This window comes from Mustela nigripes, chromosome 2, assembly GCF_022355385.1.
Source record: "Mustela nigripes isolate SB6536 chromosome 2, MUSNIG.SB6536, whole genome shotgun sequence".
NCBI lineage: Eukaryota > Metazoa > Chordata > Mammalia > Carnivora > Mustelidae > Mustela > Mustela nigripes.
In genome coordinates this window covers 1,804,209-1,827,912 of record NC_081558.1, presented here as the reverse complement: position 1 = coordinate 1,827,912, position 23,704 = coordinate 1,804,209, and the positions used below count along the sequence as shown (strand labels likewise).

At 52.2% G+C, this 23,704-nt stretch overlaps 2 protein-coding genes across 2 annotated transcripts in view; both read right to left on the bottom strand.

The window, feature by feature from the left end:
* Nucleotides 1-2,642: 2,642 nt before the first annotated feature.
* LOC132009645 (zinc finger protein 555-like) lies at nucleotides 2,643-14,281 on the bottom strand. The gene is made up of 4 exons (XM_059387672.1): nucleotides 14,142-14,281; nucleotides 5,568-5,694; nucleotides 4,775-4,958; nucleotides 2,643-4,372 (listed from the first exon to the last, which is right to left on the bottom strand). Exons 1-4 carry the CDS (start codon nucleotides 14,142-14,144, stop codon nucleotides 2,806-2,808), a joined length of 1,881 nt encoding a protein of 626 aa, XP_059243655.1. The 5' UTR covers nucleotides 14,145-14,281; the 3' UTR covers nucleotides 2,643-2,805.
* A 4,391-nt stretch (nucleotides 14,282-18,672) lies between these two features.
* Nucleotides 18,673-23,704, bottom strand: part of ZNF554 (zinc finger protein 554) — a 27,766-nt gene continuing 22,734 nt past the window's right edge. The window contains exons 6-8 of the mRNA XM_059387622.1: nucleotides 22,347-22,473; nucleotides 20,808-21,005; nucleotides 18,673-20,292 (exon numbers count right to left, since the gene is read on the bottom strand). Of these exons, the coding sequence (XP_059243605.1) occupies nucleotides 19,127-20,292; nucleotides 20,808-21,005; nucleotides 22,347-22,473 (1,491 nt within the window). The 3' untranslated portion in view covers nucleotides 18,673-19,126. The remainder of the gene's footprint in view (nucleotides 20,293-20,807; nucleotides 21,006-22,346; nucleotides 22,474-23,704) is intronic.

The window sequence follows — 23,704 nt, the reverse complement described above, 5'->3', positions numbered from 1 at the left end:
TCATGGGTCAAGCCCTGCGGCAGGCTCTGTGCTCAGGGCATAATCTGCTCGTCTCTCTCCCCTTACCCCAACTGGTACTCTCTCTTGAATAAGTAAAATCTTTTTAAAAATCCCATCTTCTCAATAATGACTGACTGCTGCTTTTCCAATTTCAATTAGCTAAATCCAATTATTTCTGCCTTCAACAATCACCAAACACAAGCCCAAATCTGAAAATATATCCTTCCAAACAGCCTCTGGCTGATATATCGTACTGCCCTTCATGTGTTCACTCAAACTGCTTGAATTCAAGGCACCCAATTTTCATTGACTACAAGCGTGTTCTCAGCAATCTAGGTTATAAACTTTTGACAAAACAGTTATTTAAGGTTTTATTAACAATGAATAAGAAATCAGTTTAATAACAGATGTTTATGTAACAATAAAAATAAATATATGTGACAAAATACCTTAAGTTGTATGCACCTGGAAATACAGACTTGAAACATATAATGCTTAATAAAATCACAGTTGGGGCGCCTGGGTGGCTCAGTGGGTTAAGCCTCTGCCTTCGGCTCAGGTCATAATCCCAGGGTGTTGGGATCGAGCCCCGCGTCGGGCTCTCTGCTCAGCGGGGAGCCTGCTTCCTCCTCTCTCTCTGCCTGCCTCTCTGCCTCCTTGTGATCTCTCTCTCTGTCCAATAATAAATAAAATCTTTAAAAAAATAAAAATAAAAAATAAAAAAATAAAATCACAGTTGAGGGTGCCTGGGTGGCTCAGTGGGTTAAGCCTCTGCCTTCAGCTCAGGTCATGATCCCAGGGAGGGGCCTGGGATCGAGTCCCCCATCGGGCTCTCTGCTCAGCAGGGAACCTGCTTCTCCTCATCTCTCTCTGTCTGTCTCTCTGCTTACTTGTGATCTCTCTCTCTGTCAAATAAATAAATAAAACCTTAAAAAAAATCACAGTTGATTTGGAATCCATAATTGCAATGGAATTTCTTAATCTGTTCTCGCAGCACACGATAAAGAGGGTAACATTTGGTAGTGTTATGGGTTGAACTGTCCACCAAAATCTGTACGTTGAAGTCCTAGTCCCAGTACCTTAGAATGTGACCTTATTTAGAAACAGTGCTATCACACATATAAGTAGAGACAGAGATATCGAAATTGGGTGAGCCCTAACTTGCTGTGTGTGGCCCCTATAAAAAGAAAGCCACGGGAAGAGATAAACACGCATGCACGCAGAAAGCAATGGGAAGATGAGTTACGTTGCCACGAGCCAATGAATTACCAGAAGTTAGGAGAGGCCTGGAACAGATCCTTCCCTAGCACCTTAAGAGGAAGCAGGGTCTGGCCAATACTCTGATTTTGGACTTCTACTTTCAGAATTGTCAGACCAAAATTTCTGTTGCCCTAAGTCACTCAGCTGTGGTCCTTTATTACTGCGGCCCTTAGGAAAGTAATACAGTAAATACATGAGTGATGTGAAAATGCAAGACAGAACTACAAATGATTTTCCTTGAAGATAAAACACAGTATTGTGTTTGAGGACATAAAAAAACATAATAGTTAAGCCCATACGAAGGAACAACATTCAGCTCTCCCAAAATCTAATACATGAAGGTTCTTTTCGTCGCACAAAGGACTAAATGAGCACACTTGAAAACGCAACAGGTTAGCAAAGTCTCAGTGCTGTTTGGCTCTGTAGCAGCATCGTAGCTTTCGTGGCAGAAACAGGACCACAGAGTCACTAAAAGTACTGAAAATAAGGTGTTCACTAGAAAAATTAGACCTTATACACGAAAGGGAAAATCTAGAGAAAAGGGGGATCATAGCACCTGAGAAGAGCACTAAACTTGAGTCAGAATGAGTGGTCTAGAGAACACATTCAGGGTTGGCAGGAATATCCAAATTGTGAGTGCAAGACCATGCAAGTGGATCCTTGATACACAGCTCATGGAGAGACTCATGGAAGCCTACAAAACTCTGAAAAAAATGGGACTCATGCACACGGCATTTTTTTCATGATACCCTTGACTGGCAGTGCCAAGATCAAGAAAACGGGCTGAGGTCCAAAGCCCTTTTGCATCTCTCACACTTTAACGTGGCTCTAAACACAGAAATGGCTTCTTCACTTCTGTCTTCCAAATCCCATGCCAAGTTAGGCTACTGGTAAATTTGACCACATAATCATAAAGGGAAGGGAAACGTGGTTCCCAACGTTCCCACATTGACAACACAACCCAGAAGACCCACCTCCAATTCTGTATCTTATAGCTCAAGGTCACGGAGTAGCTCTTCAGTTAAAGCCTACTGTCCAATTTCTAGTCACAAGCAAGGACAAAGAGCAAAGAGAAAGGGTTGAAAATAACAATTCCCAAGAGACTATGCTTTTGAAGAACTCTGCATAATAAAAAATCTCTGCAAATTGTTTGTAAAAAAAAAAAAAAAAAAAAAAAAAAGGCAGTAAGTTCCCTCTGGCCAAAATACATAGATTCTCAGTAAGGCAGAAACTGTATAAGAGGTGATATCCAGTATCTGCCACATTAACTGAGTAAGAAAATCCCAACAAATATGAAAACCCCTTCAAGAATTAAAGAACAAAGAAATTAAAACTACTTACATAATAAAAACACACTTCAAATCCCCATGAGTCCAACAAGCTGTAAAGATAGAAGGTTTATTTATGGAAATGTAGGGAAGAAACACCACCTGCAAAATTTTGAATGACAGCTCACAGAATACTTGGAGAGCTAGTTCTCCCCTAACTGTTCATCTGTAAAAGAACTGGAGATACACGGCCCGTAGGTCCACTCTGATGAGGTCGTCACAAAGGCGGTACCATATTTACAGGCTGGGAAAGATTTCTCTCCTGGTGTGGATTTCCTGACGCATGAGGCTTGAATTCATCGGCGGGAGAGTTTCCCGCATCCCCGAAGTAGTGTCTCTCGGTGGTGTGTATCCTCATGTGTCTTCTTAAGGACGAGGAACAACTGAAGGCTTTCCCACACTCCTTACATTCATAAGGTTTCTCTCCAGTGTGGACTCGCATATGTATTGGCAGAGACGAGGGCCATTTGAAGACTTTCCCACATTCCTTACACTCGTAGGGTTTCTCCGCAGTGTGTGTCCTCACGTGCTGCTGCAAGAGTTCAGGCCAGCTGAAAGCTTTGCCACACTGCTTGCATTCGTAGAGTTTCTCTGCAGTGTGCCTCCTCATATGTTTTTGTAAGGACAGGTGGCAAAAGAACGCTTTCCCACATAGCTTGCACTGATACGGTTTGTCTCCAGGATGCATTCTCACGTGTTCCCGAAAGCAAGCTGACAAGTTGAAGGCTTTCCCACACTGTTTGCATTCATAGGGTTTCTCCCTCATGTGTGTCCTCATGTGTCTTCTTAAGGATATGGGCCAGTTGAAAGTTTTCCCACACTGACTGCATTCGTAAGGTTTCTCTCCGGTGTGCACTCTCATGTGTCCTCGGAAGGATGAGGGATGGCTGAATGCTTTCCCACACTGGCTACATTCATAGGGTTTCTCTCCACCATGAGTCCTCTCATGTCTTCGGAAGGACTGGGGATAAATGAAGGTTTTCCCACATTGCTTGCATGCGTAGGGTTTCTCTCCGGTGTGAATCCTTTCGTGTCTCCGGAAGGACTGCAGGTAAATAAAGGTTTTCCCACACTGTTTACATTCATAGGGCTTCTCTCCCGTGTGCGTTATCATGTGCCTTCGAAATGCGGAGGAGTAACTGAAGGCTTCTCCACATTCCTTACATTTGTGGGGTGTTTCCCCCGTGTGTGAGATCATGTGCCTTCGAAACGTTGAGGAATAGCTGAAGGCTTCCCCACATTCCTTACACTTATAGGGCTTCTCTCCCGTGTGTGTTATCATGTGCCTTCGAAAAGTTGAGGAATAACTGAAAGCTTTCCCACATTCCTTACATTTATAGGGTTTCTCTCCTGTGTGAGTTCTCACATGACTGGTAAGACTGGAAAAGTCGATGAAGGCTTTCCCACACTGTTGACACTCATAAGTCTTCTCGGCAGTATGAATCCTTATGTGCCGGTTGAGGGACGAAGTACGAGGAAAGGTTTTTCCACATAATTTACATGCATAGGTTCTGTCTCCGTTGTGGGTCCTCACATGCATTCGCAGGTGTGACCGACAACTATAGGCCCGCCCGCACTCCGGACACTGATACGGTTTGTGCCCAGTGTGCACGGCGACGTGGCTCTTGAGGAAGGAATGATGCACAGAGACTTTTCTGTATGCACTAGACTCATACTCTTTCACTCCAGCAACAGCCTTCTGATATAGATTACCACTTGGAATCCAACTGGAGCCTTCCCCACACGGATCGTTACTTTCAGAGAGTTTCTCCACCACGTGATTTCTGTGAAGAATGAGAAGCAGGTTAACACCAACCGTTTGATTAATGATTTCTTGCTATTTACAAGTAAGTATTGGGATCACATTTTCATCAATTTCAGTGAATGTGTAGGCTTTCTACCCTACCTGATAAGGCAGAGTAAACAGATATCGCGGAAAAGGATTCAACCATAGGAATTACGAAAACCGTGTTTCTTCAATGTGGCTTTTCCTCCTAATTGTTTTCAACTGAACTATGTTTTTAACCCTCAACATCAACATCATATTTAAGGAAATCTTTCTCTACAAGTCCTGTGAGTAAACAGATTTGATCTAGGCTCCTGTAGGGGTTTCCTTTGCTTTTTCAATCTCATGACATACCGAGAACACACCCGGAACATCACTTTCTCTTGTGAGCACAACTCACCTCAGATGTCTCCCCTGCTTTGTGTGCTGATCTTCAGTGCTAAGTTCTTCCCAAATTTTCCCTAAAACAGAGGCCCAGGAATCATTTCTGGTGAACTCTGCTATTTTATGTTCCTTGGACAGTTTATTCCCATAAACATCCTGCTGAGAAACTGACCCACTGGCTTTAAATTGAGTGTCATCATCTGAAAGCAAAAAGGGAACAAGGTTTAAAGAGAGAAGGAACCTGTCGGTCAAAAGGGCACTGAGAAGGTTTAGCTGGGTCAGGACCTCCCCAATAGCAAGTACAAGGGGTCAAGGTGGTAAGCAATCTCATAAGCACAGAATTCTCACGATTAAATAAACGTCACCAGGCTCCTTAATGACCCATGAAATCTATATTCACTGATGACACACAGGGAGCCATACAGATAGATTCTCCTTCTCACGCAGAAACTACCAGATCTAGCTCTCTGGTGGTTGTGACCCTGTCTGTCTTATGATTACTATACTCCCTTTCCACAGTCCAAATCTTTTTTTTTTTTTTTAAGATTTTATTTATGTGATAGAGACACAGCAAGAGTGGGAACACAAGCAGAGGGAATGGGAGAGGGAGAAGCAGGCCCCCCACAGAGCAGGGAGTGTGATTCGAGGGTTGAACCTAGGACCCTGGGATCATGACCTGAGCCGAAGGCAGACGCTTAAGGACTGAGCCACCCAGGAGCCCTTCCACAGTTCAAATCTTGAAAAAGGCTTGATGTGCACAAAATGCTTGTTCTCTAAGTGACTAAGTGAAGGAATGAGGTCATTCTTACCCACTGAGGCCAGGTTTTTCAAGTTTTCCAGCATCACCTCTCTGTAGAGCTTCCTCTGAGCAGAATCCAGCAACGCCCACTCCTCCAGGGTGAAGTCCACGGCCACATCCTCAAAGACCACTGAGTCCTACAATACCCAAGAGATGTGCAGAAGGAAAGTTGAGACTCACTGAGCAACCAGATTCGATTCACAGGGAATTCAGATAAGACTCTGTGGTGACCTAAAATCCACTCCATGACTCACTCACCGGATCTCTTACTCTGTCCACACTCGCGTCCTCACAAATTTAATAGCTCCACCACCCACGGAACCTATCTTTACACTTTTACAGCAACCAAATCAAGTCTCATTCTTCTTTAACCAAAGGTTTCAGACCACACTGAGAAATCACAGAAATGCTCTGCCCATGAAACTAAGGTTTGCATTTTAAGACCCATGGATCTCTTGTGACACAAACTACTTTGACTCCTTCCCTATTACGCATGACATCACTACGCGCCATGTCAAGCCCCAGGTCAAACCTAGGTGAGGTTTTATGAAATAAGCACAAACTGAAGGACTGGGAACTTTTCCTTCCATTCTCCTCACTAAACCCAAGAGGCTTAATAGGATCCACCTACAGCAGAGGCCGGCTAACTACATCATCTTACAGAAGTCCAGGCCATACACAGACCGTTTCTGCTGGCTCAATGATAAAATTCCTTTGGAAGAAGTCTTGTTAATATATTTGTGTAATACAGGAAAGGGATGGAAAGTTATTGAGAGGTCAGAGCTCAGTAAAGAGGACACAGATGTGAGCACTCCGATGCATGCATTCCCTACACTCCCAACTCTCCGTGCACCTGCCCTACACACATGTGCGCGCACACACACACATACACACACACACACAGCAAATGTAATACGAGGACAAAACCGGTCTTTCCACCAGAACCACGGAAGAGTATTCTTGCTGACCTTGAGGATAAGGTTAAAATTCCCACCCCGCAAAGGAGTGAACTGAAGTCAAAAATACCTGGCACTGAGTTTGCCCAAGATTATAAAATAATTAAGGATTAGGCAGTGCCTGCCCACGCAGGATCCCCTCCCTCATGTTCCAGCGAGAAGCCGCACCCCCCCCCATCATCCTGCAGGCCATACTCTCAATTTCTCTCCTTTCCGTGTCCCTCCCCTGTTGGGCACATGAGCATGTCAGCCCTCCCCCCTGCTCCCCGAAGAACACAGGAACCACTGAACTGCATTCTTTCTTTAAACACTGGTTGGGTTTTTTTGTTTGTTTGTTTTAATTCCTTAACCCATGGACATCCATGAGCAGCCAATACTGTCATTCAACATTCTGATGCCAAAATCTACCTATTCAATGGAGTAGGAAATAGGAAAGTAGGAAATCCCAAGGAAACCCCTATCACTAGCCCAGGGACCAACGGGAGGTTCCCGAGTCGGCTGAACCATGCTCTGTGATCTATAGTGCTTCCTCCATGACTCCCCTCATCTACTGTCCAGACCGCGTGACCTCCCAGGCCTGAGCTCTATCCTTAGACAGGACTCCCGGCAAGGCTGGTATCTGGGAACGTGGATTTCAGGCTTCACAGCACCTTGACTGATATCACCCAGTGTCTAAACCTCTGTGCCCATGACATTGTGAATACTGAACCTGCCTTCCTTCTGGAAGTGTGGAGCAGGCGCCCCAGGCACCGCGTGTCTACTGAGCTCCCCCAGCAGACAACATTCCATGTGTTCCCATGACTCGTGGCTGGGTGACTCTGGGTGACTCCGCCAGCAAAGAACTCTTAAAAACTGACGCTTGGTTTCCCTCGGGGCTTTCTCCATATCCTTGTTCCCTTGTGCATCGTTTTATGGTAACAAATCACAGCCATGAATAAAACTAAATCATGAGGATCTGACCAACAGGACACAAGGGTGGTCTTGGAGACACTGATCACAGCTGGCATCGGAGGTGGAATTTGCTAGAACATCCCGACTTGCTGCAATATAGCAAAAGCACTGTTTGGGAAGAGGAGGGGGACCAGGGAGGAGATGGTGGAGACCTGGTGCCCCAGGGGGTAGAAGTCACCTTTTGTGGGGGAAAGGGGCAAGCGGCCGAGCTGCTGTCTGTTGTGAAGCAAGAACTGACACGAGGTAAAAATGGCGGAAACAGACCCAGGAGGCCTGGCGCTGGATCCACCGGCTGCTTCCGGCCATGCTCTCTGAGCAAGAGAAGAGAAAGCACAGCTTTGGTGAGGTCTTTGGTTTTTGTTCATTCCTCCAGGCAGGAAGGGGCCCCCCAAGTTACCAAGGTAAATGACGGATGAGCAAAAAACATATATATTCATATATATATACATATATGAAAAGTTTGCACTGCGTTGGGAGAAAAAGAGTTAAATCAGTTTCTAGAGCTGGAGCAAAACCTGGGGTAAAGCAAGGGCCTAGCGGGCAGGGATCCTCTACCCTTTCTTCTCCCTGGTTGCCGCCGGGCTGCCACGCCCTCCCGTAGGCATCCGAGCCGGGATCCTCCTTGGCAGCTGAGATGTCATCCCCGTAAATGCTGATTTAACCCCAGGGCCTCACGGTGGCTTCAACTGTGTCTCCCGAAAAGGTCTCCCTCGGGACCTGTGAATGTGGCCTTTCTTGGAAGAAGGATCTCTGCGTGTGTAACCAAGTGAGGACGAGGCCCTTGGGATAGGCCCCAACCCAAGCCGCCTGGCGGCCTTCTGAGAAAACGCCGCGTGAGGCCGGAGACACGCAGGGAAGGCGGCCACGCAGAGGGGCTGCAGAGATGGGAGACGCAGGCATGAACAGAGGCCGGGAGCCACTGAACCTTTGAGCCCCAAGGCGCAGGCGCACAGTCCTCCTGCCACCTTGATTTCGGACGTCTCGCCTCCCAAACTGAGAGCAAGTTTTTAAGCCACGCTGTGTACGGCAGGGTGTTACGGGAACCGTACAAAACGAACACAGGCTTTAATGAACTCGTGATTAGAACAAAGGGGAAGGGGATTTTTTTTTCCCCTTAAAATGGTTCTCCTTTGTGGCTATCGACCTGCGCGTAGATAAAAGCTGGCACAGTTGTACGTGTGTGATTTCGTAAACGCCAGAGGGACCATCCCGTGGGTAGAGAGAAAAGGTACTGATAGGACCTGGCCTGCTTGCTTGGTGCCACTGGTACAGGGGGTGGTATTTAAACTCGAAGCCTTGGGACGCCTGGGTGGCTCAGTTGGTTAAGCGGCTGCCTTCGGCTCAGGTCATGATCCCAGCGTCCTGGGATCGAGTCCCACATCGGGCTCCTTGCTTGGCAGGGAGCCTGCTTCTCCCTCTGCCTCTAGCCTGCCACTCTGTCTGCCTGTGCTTGCGCTCTGCATCTCTCTCTCTAACAAATAAATAAAAATCTTTAAAAAAATAAAAATAAAAAATAAACTCGAAGCCTTAGAAACAAGCTGAGGTCTCTGCAGCAAATGATTCATTCATTCATTCATTCATTCATTCATTTATTTTTAACGGAGTTTTTACCTCCTGGAGGTTCAAAACAGGAGGGAAACATGAAGAGACAAGCAACCTCCACCCGGAGACACACTCTGGGAACTTTCAGAGCAAGTCTTCAGCTCATCCAAGAGCAATTGTGAAACCCCGTTTCTGCTGACCATGGGACTGACGACTGCCCAGCTGTGGCTCGTGTGGACGCCGACCCGGGACAGCAGGGGCTTGGAACACAACTCGGAACACAACTTTCTGACCATGCGGTGTCTGGGCTTTGCTGCTGCTAAGAAAGGCCCCAGTGATCCGGGGAGCGCTGATCCCCAACTGCCTGAACTTGACGGTAAGCTCACGCCCCCGGGGCCCACCGTGGGCTGCCTCCGCCTCTGCGCACACCGTACTGACCCGGACGGGACTCTGACTCTGGGAAGACGGCGGAGTTAGGACACTTGGCTGAGGTCCTAGGTGATGAAAACGTCGGGGTGGTCCAGCTGGGTCTCTCACAGTGGCCAGTGAGGAGGGGCTCGTTCCCCGATGAGACCATCCGAAATCGAGCCCTTCGGTCTGCTTCCTTCTGCGCACGTCACCCAGATGCCATCCACACTGACGAGGTGGGCCGAGTGATGTGGGCACCAAGAGGTCTGACCCTGACCGCCACAGGCAGTCCCTCTGAGTGAGGACCAGACTGAATTACTTAAAACCGGCCACCGTGGGGGCCTGCTGACCGGGCTGCCTCACGCACATCCCACCAGGACACCCTCTTACCTGCGGGAGACGCTCGGGTCGGATACAACCTCCAACCAGAGCTGTGCCCTATGGGAACGGACACCAGTGAAATACAGAAACTGTGACAACGCGGCCCCCTAACATTCTAAGACCTTTACCTTTCTGGTTAATGGGATTTATTGGATGGGGCAAGTCCAGGACCCCTTTAACTGTACAATCAAAATGAATACCTAGCTTGGTCTCACCCAGCTACAAAGGGCACTACAGGTGATGATGTTGCTGTAAGGTCCAAAGGCACAGCACTGTTCAGAAGTGACACCTGAACAGGCCTGAGGGTCCTTATCCTTACGAGGTCCCCCTTCCAAGGTTGGCCTTTGGCTGGTTCACAGGGACGTGGGTTTGGGGAGGCTTCCCACCACGCTGCTAGGTGAGGCCCCTTGTGTCTTTTTCTGCAAACCATGTCTTTTTTTTTTTTTAAAGATTTTATTTATTTATTTGACAGAGAGAAATTACAAGTACACTGAGAGGCAGGCAGAGAGAGAGAGAGAGAAGGAAGCAGGCTCCCCGCTGAGCAGAGAGCCCCATGCGGGACTCGATCCCAGGACCCTGAGATCATGACCTGAGCCGAAGGCAGCGGCTCAACCCACTGAGCCACCCAGGCGCCCTGCAAACCATGTCTTGTGCTGAAGACCAGCTTTCCTTCTGGGAGTCTGGAACCCTGGGCCGTGCTGCGCAGAGGGGCTTTTCGGGACCAGCCCCCATTAAAAGATCTGCTAACTGAGTCTCTCAGTAGCTTCCCCGTAGAACACTGCCCACGTGCCGTTGGGCCCGGCTGCCGGGAGAACTCTGCAGAGCCTGCGTGATGCCACCGGAGTGGACCCTTGGAGCTCTGCCCCTGGTCTCCGCAGGACATTTCCCGTCTCCTGACTGTGCCCTGTACCCTCGCGCTGTCATAATCAGAGCCGTGAACACAACTCCGTGCTGGGTCCCAGAGTCCTCCTAATGCACCTGTGAACTGAAAGGTGTTCAAGACTGTTGAACTGTTCATTCGACTGTTTGAGACCGGATGTTTCTGTGCCCCCCAAATTCATGTTAAATGCTAACTTCAATGTGACGGGCCTGGGAGGTGGGGCCTCTTGGGGGGGGGGATCAGGCCACGAGGGTGCAGCGCTCAGGAATGGGACGACGCCCCATTCACGAGGGCGCCCTCGCTCCGCCCGCCACAGGAAGGCACAGTGAGTTGCAGGCCGTGAGCCAGGAGGAAGGGCCTCACCCGACACCAAATCAGCAGCATTTTTGTTCTAGCAACCCCCACAGACGGAGGAGACAGGGAAGCACAACACACCCAGCTTGAAACCATCAAATACTTGATCACAATATTAATTTTTTAAATGTGCATTGAGGGGGTGCCGGGGTGGCTCCATCATAAGTGTCTACCTTCGGCTCAGGTCATGGTCCGGGGATCGAGCCCCACACCAGGCTCCCTGCTCAGTGGGGAACCTACCTCCCCCCACCCCTCCTGCCGCTCTGCCTGCTTGTGCTGCCAAATAAATAAGTAAAATCTATATTAAAAATGCGCACTGAGAACCCAAAATATGCAAGACTTTGCAAAAAAGCTTTGCACACATTCGTTTATGTGTGTCTAGGGATTCTGCAAAGCAGATACGCACACCGGTTCAGAGTAGAGGGAACGCAGAACACAGTCCTTGAACACCCGCACTTGGACCCACACCTTACGGTGGTTTTGCTATTGTGACAGCGTCCCCCGCTGTCGTAAGAAGAGACGCGGCCGTCTGCAGGGCAGTGTGGACAGCCCTCGTCCACTTACACCCTCGCGCTCTTGCTCCCAGCAAAGCCGAGTCTCACCCAGGACTGCTCTGTTTGAGGGTCTGACTTCTAGCTCTTTCGTGGGCCAAAACGCATTCAGGCTGCAGGTCACACAGGTCCTCCTACCGGCACTGAACACAACAAAGATTCTGAACCCTGTGGATTTAAATTCTCGGAGGAAAATGATCAATAAGGAAATCAAACATAAGTACTATGAAAGATGTGCCCCAGTAAAGGCACCAGGGGGTCTGTTATATACCTACGTGTGTGTGTTTGTGCGTTTATCCGTCTGTGTTGTTGCGGACACAGACACAAACAAGTGACCCACTGCAGGGCCGAGTATAGGAGAGCACAAAGTAGCCGTGTAGGTCGCACTGCAAATGGGTGCCTAAGTGCTCAGAAACACACGTGAGTGCACACATGTAACAACACACCCGCGTGCAGGGAAGTGCACAGGCAGAACTACAAACACGCAGATCAGCCCCTCTGGACTCCACATGCCGGCTACCTCCCGAGAGGGACGGGCCCTGCTCTGGGCATCACGTCAAGTGGGGTTTCTGGTGTGAAAGGTCTGCATCCAGGGTCGGATTTCATCTCACGGAGGATTGCTTTGCAAGGTGTCAACCGTACCAAGGTCATAAGCATGTTCCTGTGCTGACGCTTTATTATAAAATAAAAAACACTGAAATCAATTTATATGATTAACCTGTAATCATCCTAAGAGTTGCCAAAAACATGTTTTATAAAATTCAACAGTTATACACAAAAGATCTTCCCGTCAGGAAATGATGGTAACACACATAACACACATAACTGACAAAGGAAAACCAAGAAAAGAAGGTTGAACACAGAACAAAGACTGTATAAATGACACGAAGCTCACGGTTTCCCCGAAAATAATTCGGGAGAAATCAGGTTTGCCCAGCATGTCAGTGTTAGACGATGTTATCCTAGAGATCCGATCAGCACCAGCAGGAAATAACGAAGACACAGTACCAGAAACGGAAACACCTGCCTTGGTGCCTAATTCTGAAAACTGTATATACAGGATGTCACAGAGTAGATCTTTAGTAAGAATTCAGGATAAAACGTTAGGATAAACCCAATTATATTACTGAATCTTTTAAAATAAATTTTTATTTCAATTTATTCTACATAAATTGAAAAAAAAATTAATAAATAATTTATTTATTTGACTGAGAGCGCACAAGCCGGGGGAGAGGCAGAGGGAGAGGGAGAAGCGGACTCCGCGCAGAACAAGGGGCCGATGCGGGGCTCTGACCGCAGGACCCTGGGGGCGCAAGCCAAAGGCAGACGCTTCCCCGACTGAGCCACCAGACCCCCTTCCTCACCTCATTCACAGCCACAGGAAGTTGGGAAACCGTTTTCAAGAAGCTCACGCGTTCCACGGTACAACCCAAACCCCATCAGGATTAAGTACGTAAAATGAAGGCTACGGAGGGACCGGACGGAAACCCCTGCAAACAGGGAGGCCACGCGCGCAAGGAAAACGCAAAGATGCACCGTCTTGGGGGGCGGGGGCGACTGTCACTGAGACACTCGGCCTTCCAGAAAACTGCTCCCCCGCCACCGGCCAGTGCAGCGCCGCCTGAAGCCCGGGGTCGCCGAGGACAGCGGACCGGGCTGCCCCACGTCACAAGGCCCCACGTCGCGGCGGCGAACACACTGGCGATTCGGCCACCGACGGCCACCCCCGCCCCGCCCCCCCCCCCCCCCCGGCTCTGACCACCCAGGACCGACCCCGCGCGCTCGGGGCAAGGGTCCACTCGCCCGCGGCCGCGCCGGGAGGAACGCGCGCTCTCCGGGTCGTCCTCGTCCCCAGCGGGCTTCCCCGGGCGCCCCGGGTCGCACGCGCCGCTCCGGGGGGACTGACCCCGCAAAGTCGCTCCGCGCGGGGACGCTGTGAAAACGCCTCACAACCGGCATTCAAGACCTTTCCTCCGTTTCGGAAACCCGCGCCGCCGCGGACGGCCACGTCCGCCCGCGCTCCGCTCGCTAGACGCCGCGCTCAGGGAGCTTCTCGAGGGGGCGCGGCCGGACGCGCGTCCGCGGGGTCTCCCGTCCGCGGGGTCTCCCGTCCGCGGGTGTCTCCCGTCCGCGGGGTCTCCCGTCCGCGGGGTCTCCCGTCCGCGGGGTCTCGCCCCGGCGCCTCCGCAGTGCCCCCGGACCAAGGGCACCGCCCACCCCCCGCGCCGGCCGCGCAGGAGGCCGCCAGGGCCCTGGGCGCAGCGTCCCGCCGGACTCTGGCTCCTGGAGCGAGAACCGGGGTCCCCTGGGGCCGAGGGCCTGCGAGCGAGTCCCCCGAGCCCAGGGCCCTGCAGATCTCGGCGCGCTCCTCGCCCGCCCCCACGCCCCGAGGCTCGCGGAGGAGCCGGCCCGGGACTGAGTCCCCGAGGCCCCAGCCGAGGGCGGAGGCTGGGGTCTGGACCCCCGGGGGCGGGGACCCCCGGGCCCGCGGCCGCAGGAAGCCGGTTCTGGCCGGTGCGAGCCAGAGCCTCCCGGTCTCGGCCCGGGCCGCGCTCACTCACCATCTCCCGCCCGGCTCCGAGCCTCCGGGCGTCCTTCCCCCGGGCCGGGCAGGTGAGAGCGGCGCGCCCGGGACACCTGGGGCCGCGCGGAGCAGGTGCGCTGGGGCGCCCTGGCGGGCCCAGAGCCACGTCCACGCGGCCGCCAGCGCGCCCGCCCCCGCGCCTGATTGGACAGTGCTCGGGGACCTCCCTCTCCCCGGGCCTCTGACTGGATAGTTTTCCGAGACCCGCCTCTGGGGCCCCTGATTGGGCAGGGGTCCGGATCCAAGCCCCTGATTGGCTAGCTCTCCGGGCACCACCCAGGAGCCCCGGATTGTTCTCCGAGAACCGCCCCTGTCGCTCTGATTGGACAGTTCTCTAAGCCCACGCCTCTGCGCCTGAGTGACAGGCCGCCCGGACACACACGGCTGACCCGCCCCTCCGGACGCGCGCTCCCCGCGGACCCCCTTCCCGGCGCGGCGGGTCCGGCGTCTCCCCGCCTCTCGGCGCTCAGCCCGCGTCCTTCTGCTGGGCCGGGCGGTCCCGACTCAGTGTCCCCGCGGAGCGCCCCTTGTCGGAGCCGGGACGAGAACGGACGGGACCGGAAGGCCTGGGGTCGGGGTCACCGTGGCCCCGCGCTCTTTGTTGAAGAACAAAGACCCGCCACGGTGACGTCACCGCGTGGGAGGCCGGGGAGCGCGGGGGCCGCGGCGACCTTTGACCCGGAGGCCCCGCCCCTGCCCGACCCCCCGCTGGAGGTCGCTAACCCGGTCCGCGGCCCCGGGCCCGGTAGGGTTGGGGCGGAGCAGCCCTGAAGTCCGCGGGGGCGTCTCTGCGGGGCGGACCGGGTCTGCTGCGCCCCGGGGCTTTGCAGTGTGCGGTGCCCGGTGCCCCGAAGGCCGCGGATTCCTGTTTCCGCGGAGAAACGGCGACGTGGTTTGTGGGACGCCTTGGGACGGCCCTGAAAACCCCGAATCCCCTCCACGGGGGCGGCCGGACAGCCGAGGCGCTCGGGCCGCTCGCGCCGCGCCCACATTCCGGCGCCTCTTCCTTCACGAACAGTGTTTTTGGAAAGATTTATGGAATGAATTTAATAAGCTCGAAAATAATGATGATCTACTTTTTTGCTTAATATGGATTAGTAACGAATACTAAGCTTCCAGAAACCACTAGATTCAGAAGTCGGCCCTAGGCCTGGGGCCGGGATCGGACCTCCAGCTCCGGTCCGCCTGCCGCGTGTTCAGACAAACGTCCCGGAAGCAGCTCTCACGGAGGCCGTGCGGGCCGCGGGGGCTCAGGTCATGATCCCAGGGTCCTGGGATCGAGCCCCGCATCCGGTTCTCTGCTCAGCAGGGAGCCTGCTTCCCCATCTCCGCCTGCCTCTCTGCCTGCTTGTGATCTCTGTCATAAATAAAGAAAACCTTTTTTAAAAAATAAATAAAATCTTTAAAAAAAAATAAAGGACACGTCATTTCATTTATTAAGGTGAAAAATGAAGCTGGTCTGTGAATTCTTGCAAAATGTTCACTGCAGCCAGAGAAAAGGGAAGAAACTACAGTAGCCCCCAGGGAAAGAAGTGTGAGTCAAGGTAGGGTGTGATTCACAGACTGAGGTCTCAAAGCTGCCAGCAGTGACAGGGACAAGAAGGGGCAAGACCCCGTCTCCCTCGAGCAGCCTCTTCCGTGTGCAGGTTCTGCTGTCAGGGGAGTCTACACAGCAGACCCGGTTCGCAGGATTTCCAACCCACTTCCACCCCACGTCATAGAGCAAAGTGGGAAAGGTGTGGCCGGCGGCATGAGGCATTCTAACTGTGCCCAGGCCCTAATCACGGGGACTGGAATACGTCACCTCCTGTGGCAAAAGCGACTTTGCAAAGTGATTAACGCTCCACGGTGAGGGTGACCTGGGTTCCCGGGGGTCCCAGGGTCCTCACAAGGGCCTCACAAGACGGAGGCAGAGGGCGGGAGTCCTGAGAGATGGGCAGACCCCGTGCTCCTGGCAGGGAGGACAGAGGGGGAATGGTGAGGACAAGGAGTTTGAGTGGCTTCCAGAGACCAGAAAGTTAAGGGAACACATTCTCCATTAGGCTCTCTGAAAAGAACATAGCCTCGCCAGCACTTTGGTTTTGGACCTCTGACCTCCAGAACTTTTAAAGAAATCGGCTGTTTTAAGTCACTGAATGTGTGATTTGATAGAGCCGTGGCAGGAAGCTCACACGGTGGGTCCGAACCGGAGGCAAACGGCTCTGGTCGCGCACCAAGAACGCCTGTCGCCAACCTCATTTTTCCTGAGACCGTGCTCAACTTTCCAGGCGCTCCTTCAACCCAACTCTGCTCCCACAACCCACCCTGCATGGAGTGACCCCGCAGGTTTTCGGAGAACGTCGTCTTGGCGTTTGAAATGTAGCACTTTGTAGACAGATGATATTCTGGCGAGAAGTTCGGCCCACATAAGCATCCTTCTGTGAAACGTCAGGAGGCCTGGTGTTCTGCATTCCTCCCAAGAGCGTGTGTTAGTGAGAATCCCAACCCCGGGAGAAGGGGAGGGTTGGAAACTGTCCTGCAACATTTCCACAGAACATGCAGCGAGGAACTTTCTGAACACTCTTGTATCTACCGCTAAACAGTACTAAATCCCACCAGCTTTCTCAGACCACAGCACGGTGAAAGCAGAAACCGAGTAAAGATGGTGACATCTACAGGAAGCCCACAGAAAACAGTGCACTCCGTGGTGAAAGACTGGACGCTTTTCCCTACCATCTGGAGCAAAGCAAGAACGTCTGTTCTCAACACTCCTGTTCAGCCCTGTACTAAAGCACTGAGCCAGTGCAATCAGACAAGAAAAAGAATTTGTTTTTAAGAAGATGGAGAAGGGTATTGAAATACCCAAAAGTTTAAAAAAACATATACTCTCTCTCAAAATACTTTTGAGTCAGAGAAATCAAAACGAGCATTGTAAATATGTTTTTAAGTAGGCTCCACGCCCAACGTGGGGCTTGAACTCACGACTCTGAGATCAAGAGTTGCACGCTCTACTGACCGAGCCGGTCAGACACCCTTGTACATATGTATATTATTAAATACATGAAAACAAAGCTGAGCGTCAGCCTCTGGTTAAATCACTGCCCTTGGGTGCCCCAGACTCACATCTCCAACCAAGTGTCAGGTTCTCAGAAGGCCCTGGGGTTGGTCCCTCTCGTATCCTCTGTCACAGCAGCATCCTGTCTAAGTCCCCCAGAGCACTACCAAAATCCGTAATGATTTAAGTAGCGTGTGTAGTTAGCTGTTTCATGCGCATCCGGCTCCTCGCTCCATCCCGGGCCTGGCTACACAGTGAGCCAGGCTCACTGCAAAATAAAATCGTAGCAGAGGAGGGGATCCTCTGTTCGAAGTTATTAAGACTATCACGGCGGACACAGCAGAGTATCCAACCAACTGCAGAACCTTTCTGAGAGACACACTGGGCGACTGCATGTGTGACAACCCACGAGGCCACCCCACCTCCACCCTACGGGGGCATATGGGCAGGAGGGCAGACCCCTCATCTTTCTTACGCACGGCCGCCTGGCACACGGAGGTCAGGTTCTCTCCAAATAATTGTTGGAAGCAGCGAGAGATCGAGACCGAAAAACAGTGCACCCGGGACACCCCCTCCACCGGTCCTCAGAATGGGAGGAAAGTGAGACGCTGCCCCAGATGACACACCGTGCCCCAGCACACGTTCCGCGTCCGGCTAAGACCATCCACAGATCCCTTCGAGAAACACCCATCGGCCCAGTAGGCTCTACCCGGATTCCAGATGAGGGATCTCCACCGTGGAGAAAGACAACACCACCACTGTGATCGGGTTTCACTTAGCTGGAACCCGACCACCCTCCCCAGCTCCCCAGAGAGGGAAGATTCAGAGGGAAGTCAGGGGGCTCCCAGGGTAGAGTTTAGAAAACACAGCCCCCCGCGCCCCTGCGCCCAAATGGGGCACACGCCTTGCCCAGTTGTTCAGGCTCAGATCCTGGCTCTGCCACATTCCCGTCATCTGACTTGGGACAAGTTACCTTATTTCTGTTTCCCCTTCTATCACGTAGGGACATGAACAGCTCCCATCTCACGGCCTTGCTCAGATTAAACGAGGAGCCACGTGTAAGAGCTGGATGAGGCTGGAAACAGAGCAAGCAAGCGACCAGCGAACGTTGACACCGACGCACACCAGAGCTCGTGGTCCCCACTCCGGCAGGTCCGCCTCACGGCGGGGACCGCTCCCAGGCCACCCCAGGCTGCTCCACTTCCCCGTCCCAGGACCTACTGCACTGCATCCGCCCCATCGTGGCGGCCACGGTCCTCCCTGACAGGGCAAAGAAACATGACATCCCTCGGGGTCGTCTGATTTCTACTGACTGTCAAGACCGTTGCAGCACTACCAAACGGAAGGGCAGAAGGTAGGAAAATCACACACGATCGGGTAATTCTGACAGACAAATTCTGCTCCTTCCTCCGCATCCCTGTCCGGCCTCCGTGCCTCACACACACATCTTGACCTCCCTGAACAGAATCGCACACACCGTTTTGCACTCTTTATTTTCCACGTGGCACCCGAAGCTCTTTCTGTGTTGGCGCACATTCTGCTTTGCCGTAGCAGGGCACGAAACGAGGTAGGACTGAGCCGCGGGGCCAGCAGGGGCAGGATGACCACGTAAAATACTGAAACAAAAATACTCATTTTCAAACAAAAGCTGAAGCAGAGTATCTTTAGTTTCAACAACTGAATCAATGCGACAATTCGCAGCAAAATCGTACTGCCTGTTAGCGTCAGTCCTCTGCAAAACGTCAGGCACCGGGCACGGCTCAGTGTTAATTTTCCCCAGTAAAGGTCCCTTCTCAGATCCGGACCTCCCTGCTCCTCCTCAAGAATGTGACCTACGCCTGCTTCTTTTCAAGGGGAACATCAGAGGGGCAAAAGCCAACCCCCCTTCCGTAGCGGTACGAGTCACTTCACAGAGCCGCAAGCGTTCTCTAAAATCCAAGAAGGCGGCTGCTCTGATAGAAAGCTTTCCCGCAGTCAATTATTTTGTAGGTTTTCTGACTAGTGTGAGTTTTCTGGTGGCTGATGAGGGAGGAGCTCTGGCTGAATGCTTTCCCACACTCGGGACAGCTGTACGGTTTCTCTCCAGTGTGAGTTCTCTCGTGCCTCACGAGGGAAGACCTCTGGCTGAAGGCTCTCCCGCACTGATGACATTCATAGGGGTTCTCACCGGTGTGGGTTCGCTCGTGTTGGTTGAGCGAGGAGCGATCACTGAAGGCCTTTCCACACGCGTTACACTCGTAAGGCTTCTCTCCAGTATGCGTTCGCTTGTGCAAGATCAGGTAAGAACTCTGGCAGAAGGATTTTCCGCAGTCCTGGCATTTGTAGGGCTTCTCCCCTGTGTGAATCCTCTGGTGCTGGGTAAGAGACGAAACCCTGTTGAAGGCTTTCCCACAGTCCCTGCACGCGTAGGGCTTCTCTCCAGTATGAGTTCTCAGGTGCCGCGTGAGGGTCGAGCTGTGCGTAAAGGCTCTCCCGCACTGATGACATTCATAGGGTCTCTCCCCAGTATGGATTCTCTGATGCTCACTCAGGGAATGCCTCCGATTAAACATTTTCCCGCACTGGTAGCATTCATAGGGTTTCCCCACCACGTTGTGTGTCGTAAGAGCCATACTACGATTAAATGACTCCCTACTTTCTGGGTACACACAAGTTCCCGTCCTTTCGTGCTGAGCAAGGGGACTGTCTGGGCTGATGTCTTTTCTGTATTCATTCCCTTCACGGGGCCTCTGGTCTGAACATCCCACCCGATGATGTTTTAAGAATGGATCGGCTACCGAACTCTCAATATCAAGGTCACGGTCACGGAAATGTCCTCCTCTCAAACCTCCTTGTGATAAAGCAAGGTCTGAGCTCGTGCTACAGGTTTCTCCAAACGCATGCCAGGCAGTGGCCTCCTTTGGAGGAAATGCCTCCGCCTGGGTGTACGCCATTTGCCTCAGAAGCTGGCGGGGGTCCTCGTGGTTCTTCTCAAGTTGACCACAGTCCCAGTCTTCTCTGGGGAGCTCTCTGGCATCCATGCCACCGGCTGGTTCTTCCTCCAAAACCACCTTCTTGTAAACTGACTCTTGGCTTTCCAGACTAGTCTCCAAATCTGAAATAAATTGAGGTGGGGAGAGGGAAGAAACTCTGACTTAATAACAGTGGGACAAACGTCCTTCCAACACATGCAAGACACATGGGAATTCATGTTCAAATATCGGCACTCAACGGGGAAAACAGGAGAAGATCCTAAGGACAGGAAGCAGGGTAAGAAGCAGGACAATGATGAAAAACAGGAGAAAAATGTACATATAGAAGGAATAGCTCCCTAAAGGAAGGAGAAGGGGAACAGCAGAGGGAAAGAATCCTCAAGAAAGCAGAGAGGGAAGAGAAACACAGGTGGTAGAGCTTCACGACGGAACTGGGCCGTCTCCTCTCCGCACCCACTGCGGGAGGCAGAAGCTAGTGCACAGGGCAAGGTTGCTGGAGATGAACCGAAGGCATCTGAGAAAGTGCAAGCAAAGACCTCAATCTTCTCCTGACAGAGTCCGGGCCTCTGTGGAGAGATCTAGGACAGTCCCCAAGATGTCACCCCTAGTCAATGGCACGTACCTGCCTGGCTCTCACCTGAACAGGAGGTTTGGGGAGTTCCTCGTGCCCCCATCCACACGGCTTCTCCTGGTTCCCAGTGGAAAGGCACCACTGGTAGAAAGAGTGGACACCCCACCGCTGGGGAAGGACTAATGGCCTGAGAGGCTTGTGTTGGGGAAAGTGTGCTGTCACCATCGTCAGTGCCTGTATCGGAACTCTGGTTCTTCAACGCTCCTGCGGGAGACAAGAGTACACTGGAGAGGGGACATGTTGACCCAGCTGGAGATCTTATTTTCCTAATTAAAAATCGGTGGCTGTTACAGTTCCCTGAGAATGATCTACAAGCAGCCAGCAAGCACATGAAAAGATGTTTGACATCCTCAGCCATGAGGGAAATACAAATCAAAACCACAGGGAGACACCACTTCACACCTAGGGGGACGGGTACGATTATTTTTAAAAGCAAAAGCAGGGGGCCTGGGGGGCTCAGTGGGTTAAGCCTCTGCCTTCGGCTCAGGTCATGATCCCAGGGTCCTGGGATCGAGCCCCGCATCGGGCTCTCTGCTCAGCAGGGAGCCTGCTTCCTCCTCTCTCTCTGCCTGCCTCTCTGCCTCCTTGTGATCTCTGTCTGTCAAATAAATAAATAAATAAAATCTTAAAAAAATAAAATAAAAAATAAAAAGCAAAAGAAAAAATAAGTCTCAGAGAGCATGTGGAGAAATCGGAATTCCTGCACTTGGCCGGTTGGACGGTGCTGTGGAAAACAGCTGGAGGGTGCTAGAGGAAGTAAACATAGAATCACCACCTGACCCAGCAATTCCGCTCCTGGGTCTGGACCCCAGGGAGCTGAACGCAGGGAACTGACGTGCTATTTGCTCACCCATGTTCACGGCGGCCGAAAAGTCGAAACACCCCAGGTGTCCATCTATGGACAAGCAGATAAATAAAATATGGTCCATCCCCAGGCGGGAACACGGTCCAGCCTCAGGAAGGGACCCTGACCCCTGCCACGATGCAGAGGGACCCAAGGACACGGGGCTCAAGTGAGAGGAGCCAGACCCAGGAGGACACATCCCGCAGGTCCCCACTCCCAGGAGGTCCCCAGAGGAGTCCTGTCCACACAGACAGAGAGGAGAGGGTGGGAGCCGGGGCTAGAGGCGGGGGGGTCACTGCCTAGTGAGTGTGGGGCTTCTCACTCAGGTGAGGAAAAGGTTCTGGAAAGAGCGCTGACAGTTATACAACGTCCTGAGTATAATTACTGCCGCTGAACTGTACACCTGAAAATGGACTAAGAAGGCAGATCTTATGTTCTACGTAATTTTACCACAAAGAAATTTTTTAATGATGACTCTGTAGCCAAGAGGACTCGGGACGTTCTCTCTGCCTAAGGGGCCCGATGCATCTCATCAGCATGGATGATCCTACACCAGAGAAATGCGGCCATTGTGTGTGCGGAAGAGACCGGCGCACCGTGAGCCCCACGGGCACAGGAGCCACCACCGCGGTGTGCACCCCACAAACCCCGCTTCCCAACCCACTCCCCACACAGCGTGGACGCGGAGCAAGCAGTCTTACCCAGGGCGGCCAGGTGGGCACAGGTGTCCAGCATCACCTCTCTGTAGAGCTGTCTCTGTGCAGAACCCAGCATCGCCCACTCCTCGCGGGAGAAGTCCACGGCCACATCCTCCCAAGACAGCGACTCCTGAAACAGCACAGCAGTTCCACTCAAGAATGGCCCCTCCGCCCGTGTGCACAGCCGCCACGCAGAGGGAGGCAGCCCACCAGGAGGGGGCGGCAGCCCAGGGTCAGACTCCGCCAATGCACGGGCAGGACTGGAACCTGTGGCCCATCGGTTGTTCTTGTGTTTAGGATTTTTTATTTATTTGTCAGAGACAGAGAGAGAGACCACAGGCCGGGGGAGTGGCAGGGAGAGGGGAAGCAGGCTCCCCACTGAGCAGGGAGACCCCACACCAGCTCCATCCTTGATCCCACGACCCTGGGCTCATGACCTGAGCGGAAGGCACGAGCTGGACACTTGACGGACTGAGCCACCTGGGTACCCCAGTGTTAAATGTTTCTGTTTCTTCCACCCAGAAAAAGGAAGTCAGGACACAGGACCACAAAAGTTAGATAAAGTGGGGGCTCCCAGGAGGCTCAGTGGGTCAAGTGTCCAGCTCTTGATGTCTGCTCCGGTCACAAACCCCGGGTCGTGGGATCAAGGATCGAATACCACACTGGGTTTCCCCGCTCCAAGCGAAATCTGCTGGAGATTGTCTCCCTCTCCCTCTGCTCCTGCTCTGCGTGCACTCTGCTCTCTCAAACAAGTAAAATCTTTTTCAAAAATTTTAGGTCAAGTAGGAAAAAACAGGCCTTTTCCAGGCCAGCAGCTGCTGCGGCAACCTCCCCAGGGCACCCCCCGACATCCCCACTGCCCTCTTCCCGGGCGGCTCTCAGGTGAAGCCTGCACCTGCTGAACTCAGTGCAAGGCTTGGAGTCAATCCGCGATTAAATAAAAAGGGAAACTTTTTTTAAAAAAGATTTTATTTATTTATTTGACAGACAGAGATCACAGGTAGGCAGAGGGGCAGGCAGAGAGAGAGAGAGGAGGAAGCAGGCTCCCTGCTGAGCAGAGAGCCCGATGCAGGGCTCGATCCCAGGACCCTGAGATCATGACCTGAGCCGAAGGCAGAGGTTTTAACCCACTGAGCCACCCAGGCGCCCAGGAAACGGTTTTAATGGCTTCGAACTTCGTGGCTAATATGTAAAAATGAGTGTGAAATATCACTTCCTAGTTTTTAAATATATATATATATATTTTAAAGATTTTATTCATTTTTTTTTACAGAGATCACAAGTAGGCACAGAGACAGGCAGAAACAGAGAGGGAAGCAGGCTCCCCACTGAACAGAGAGCCCGATGCAGGGCTCGATCCC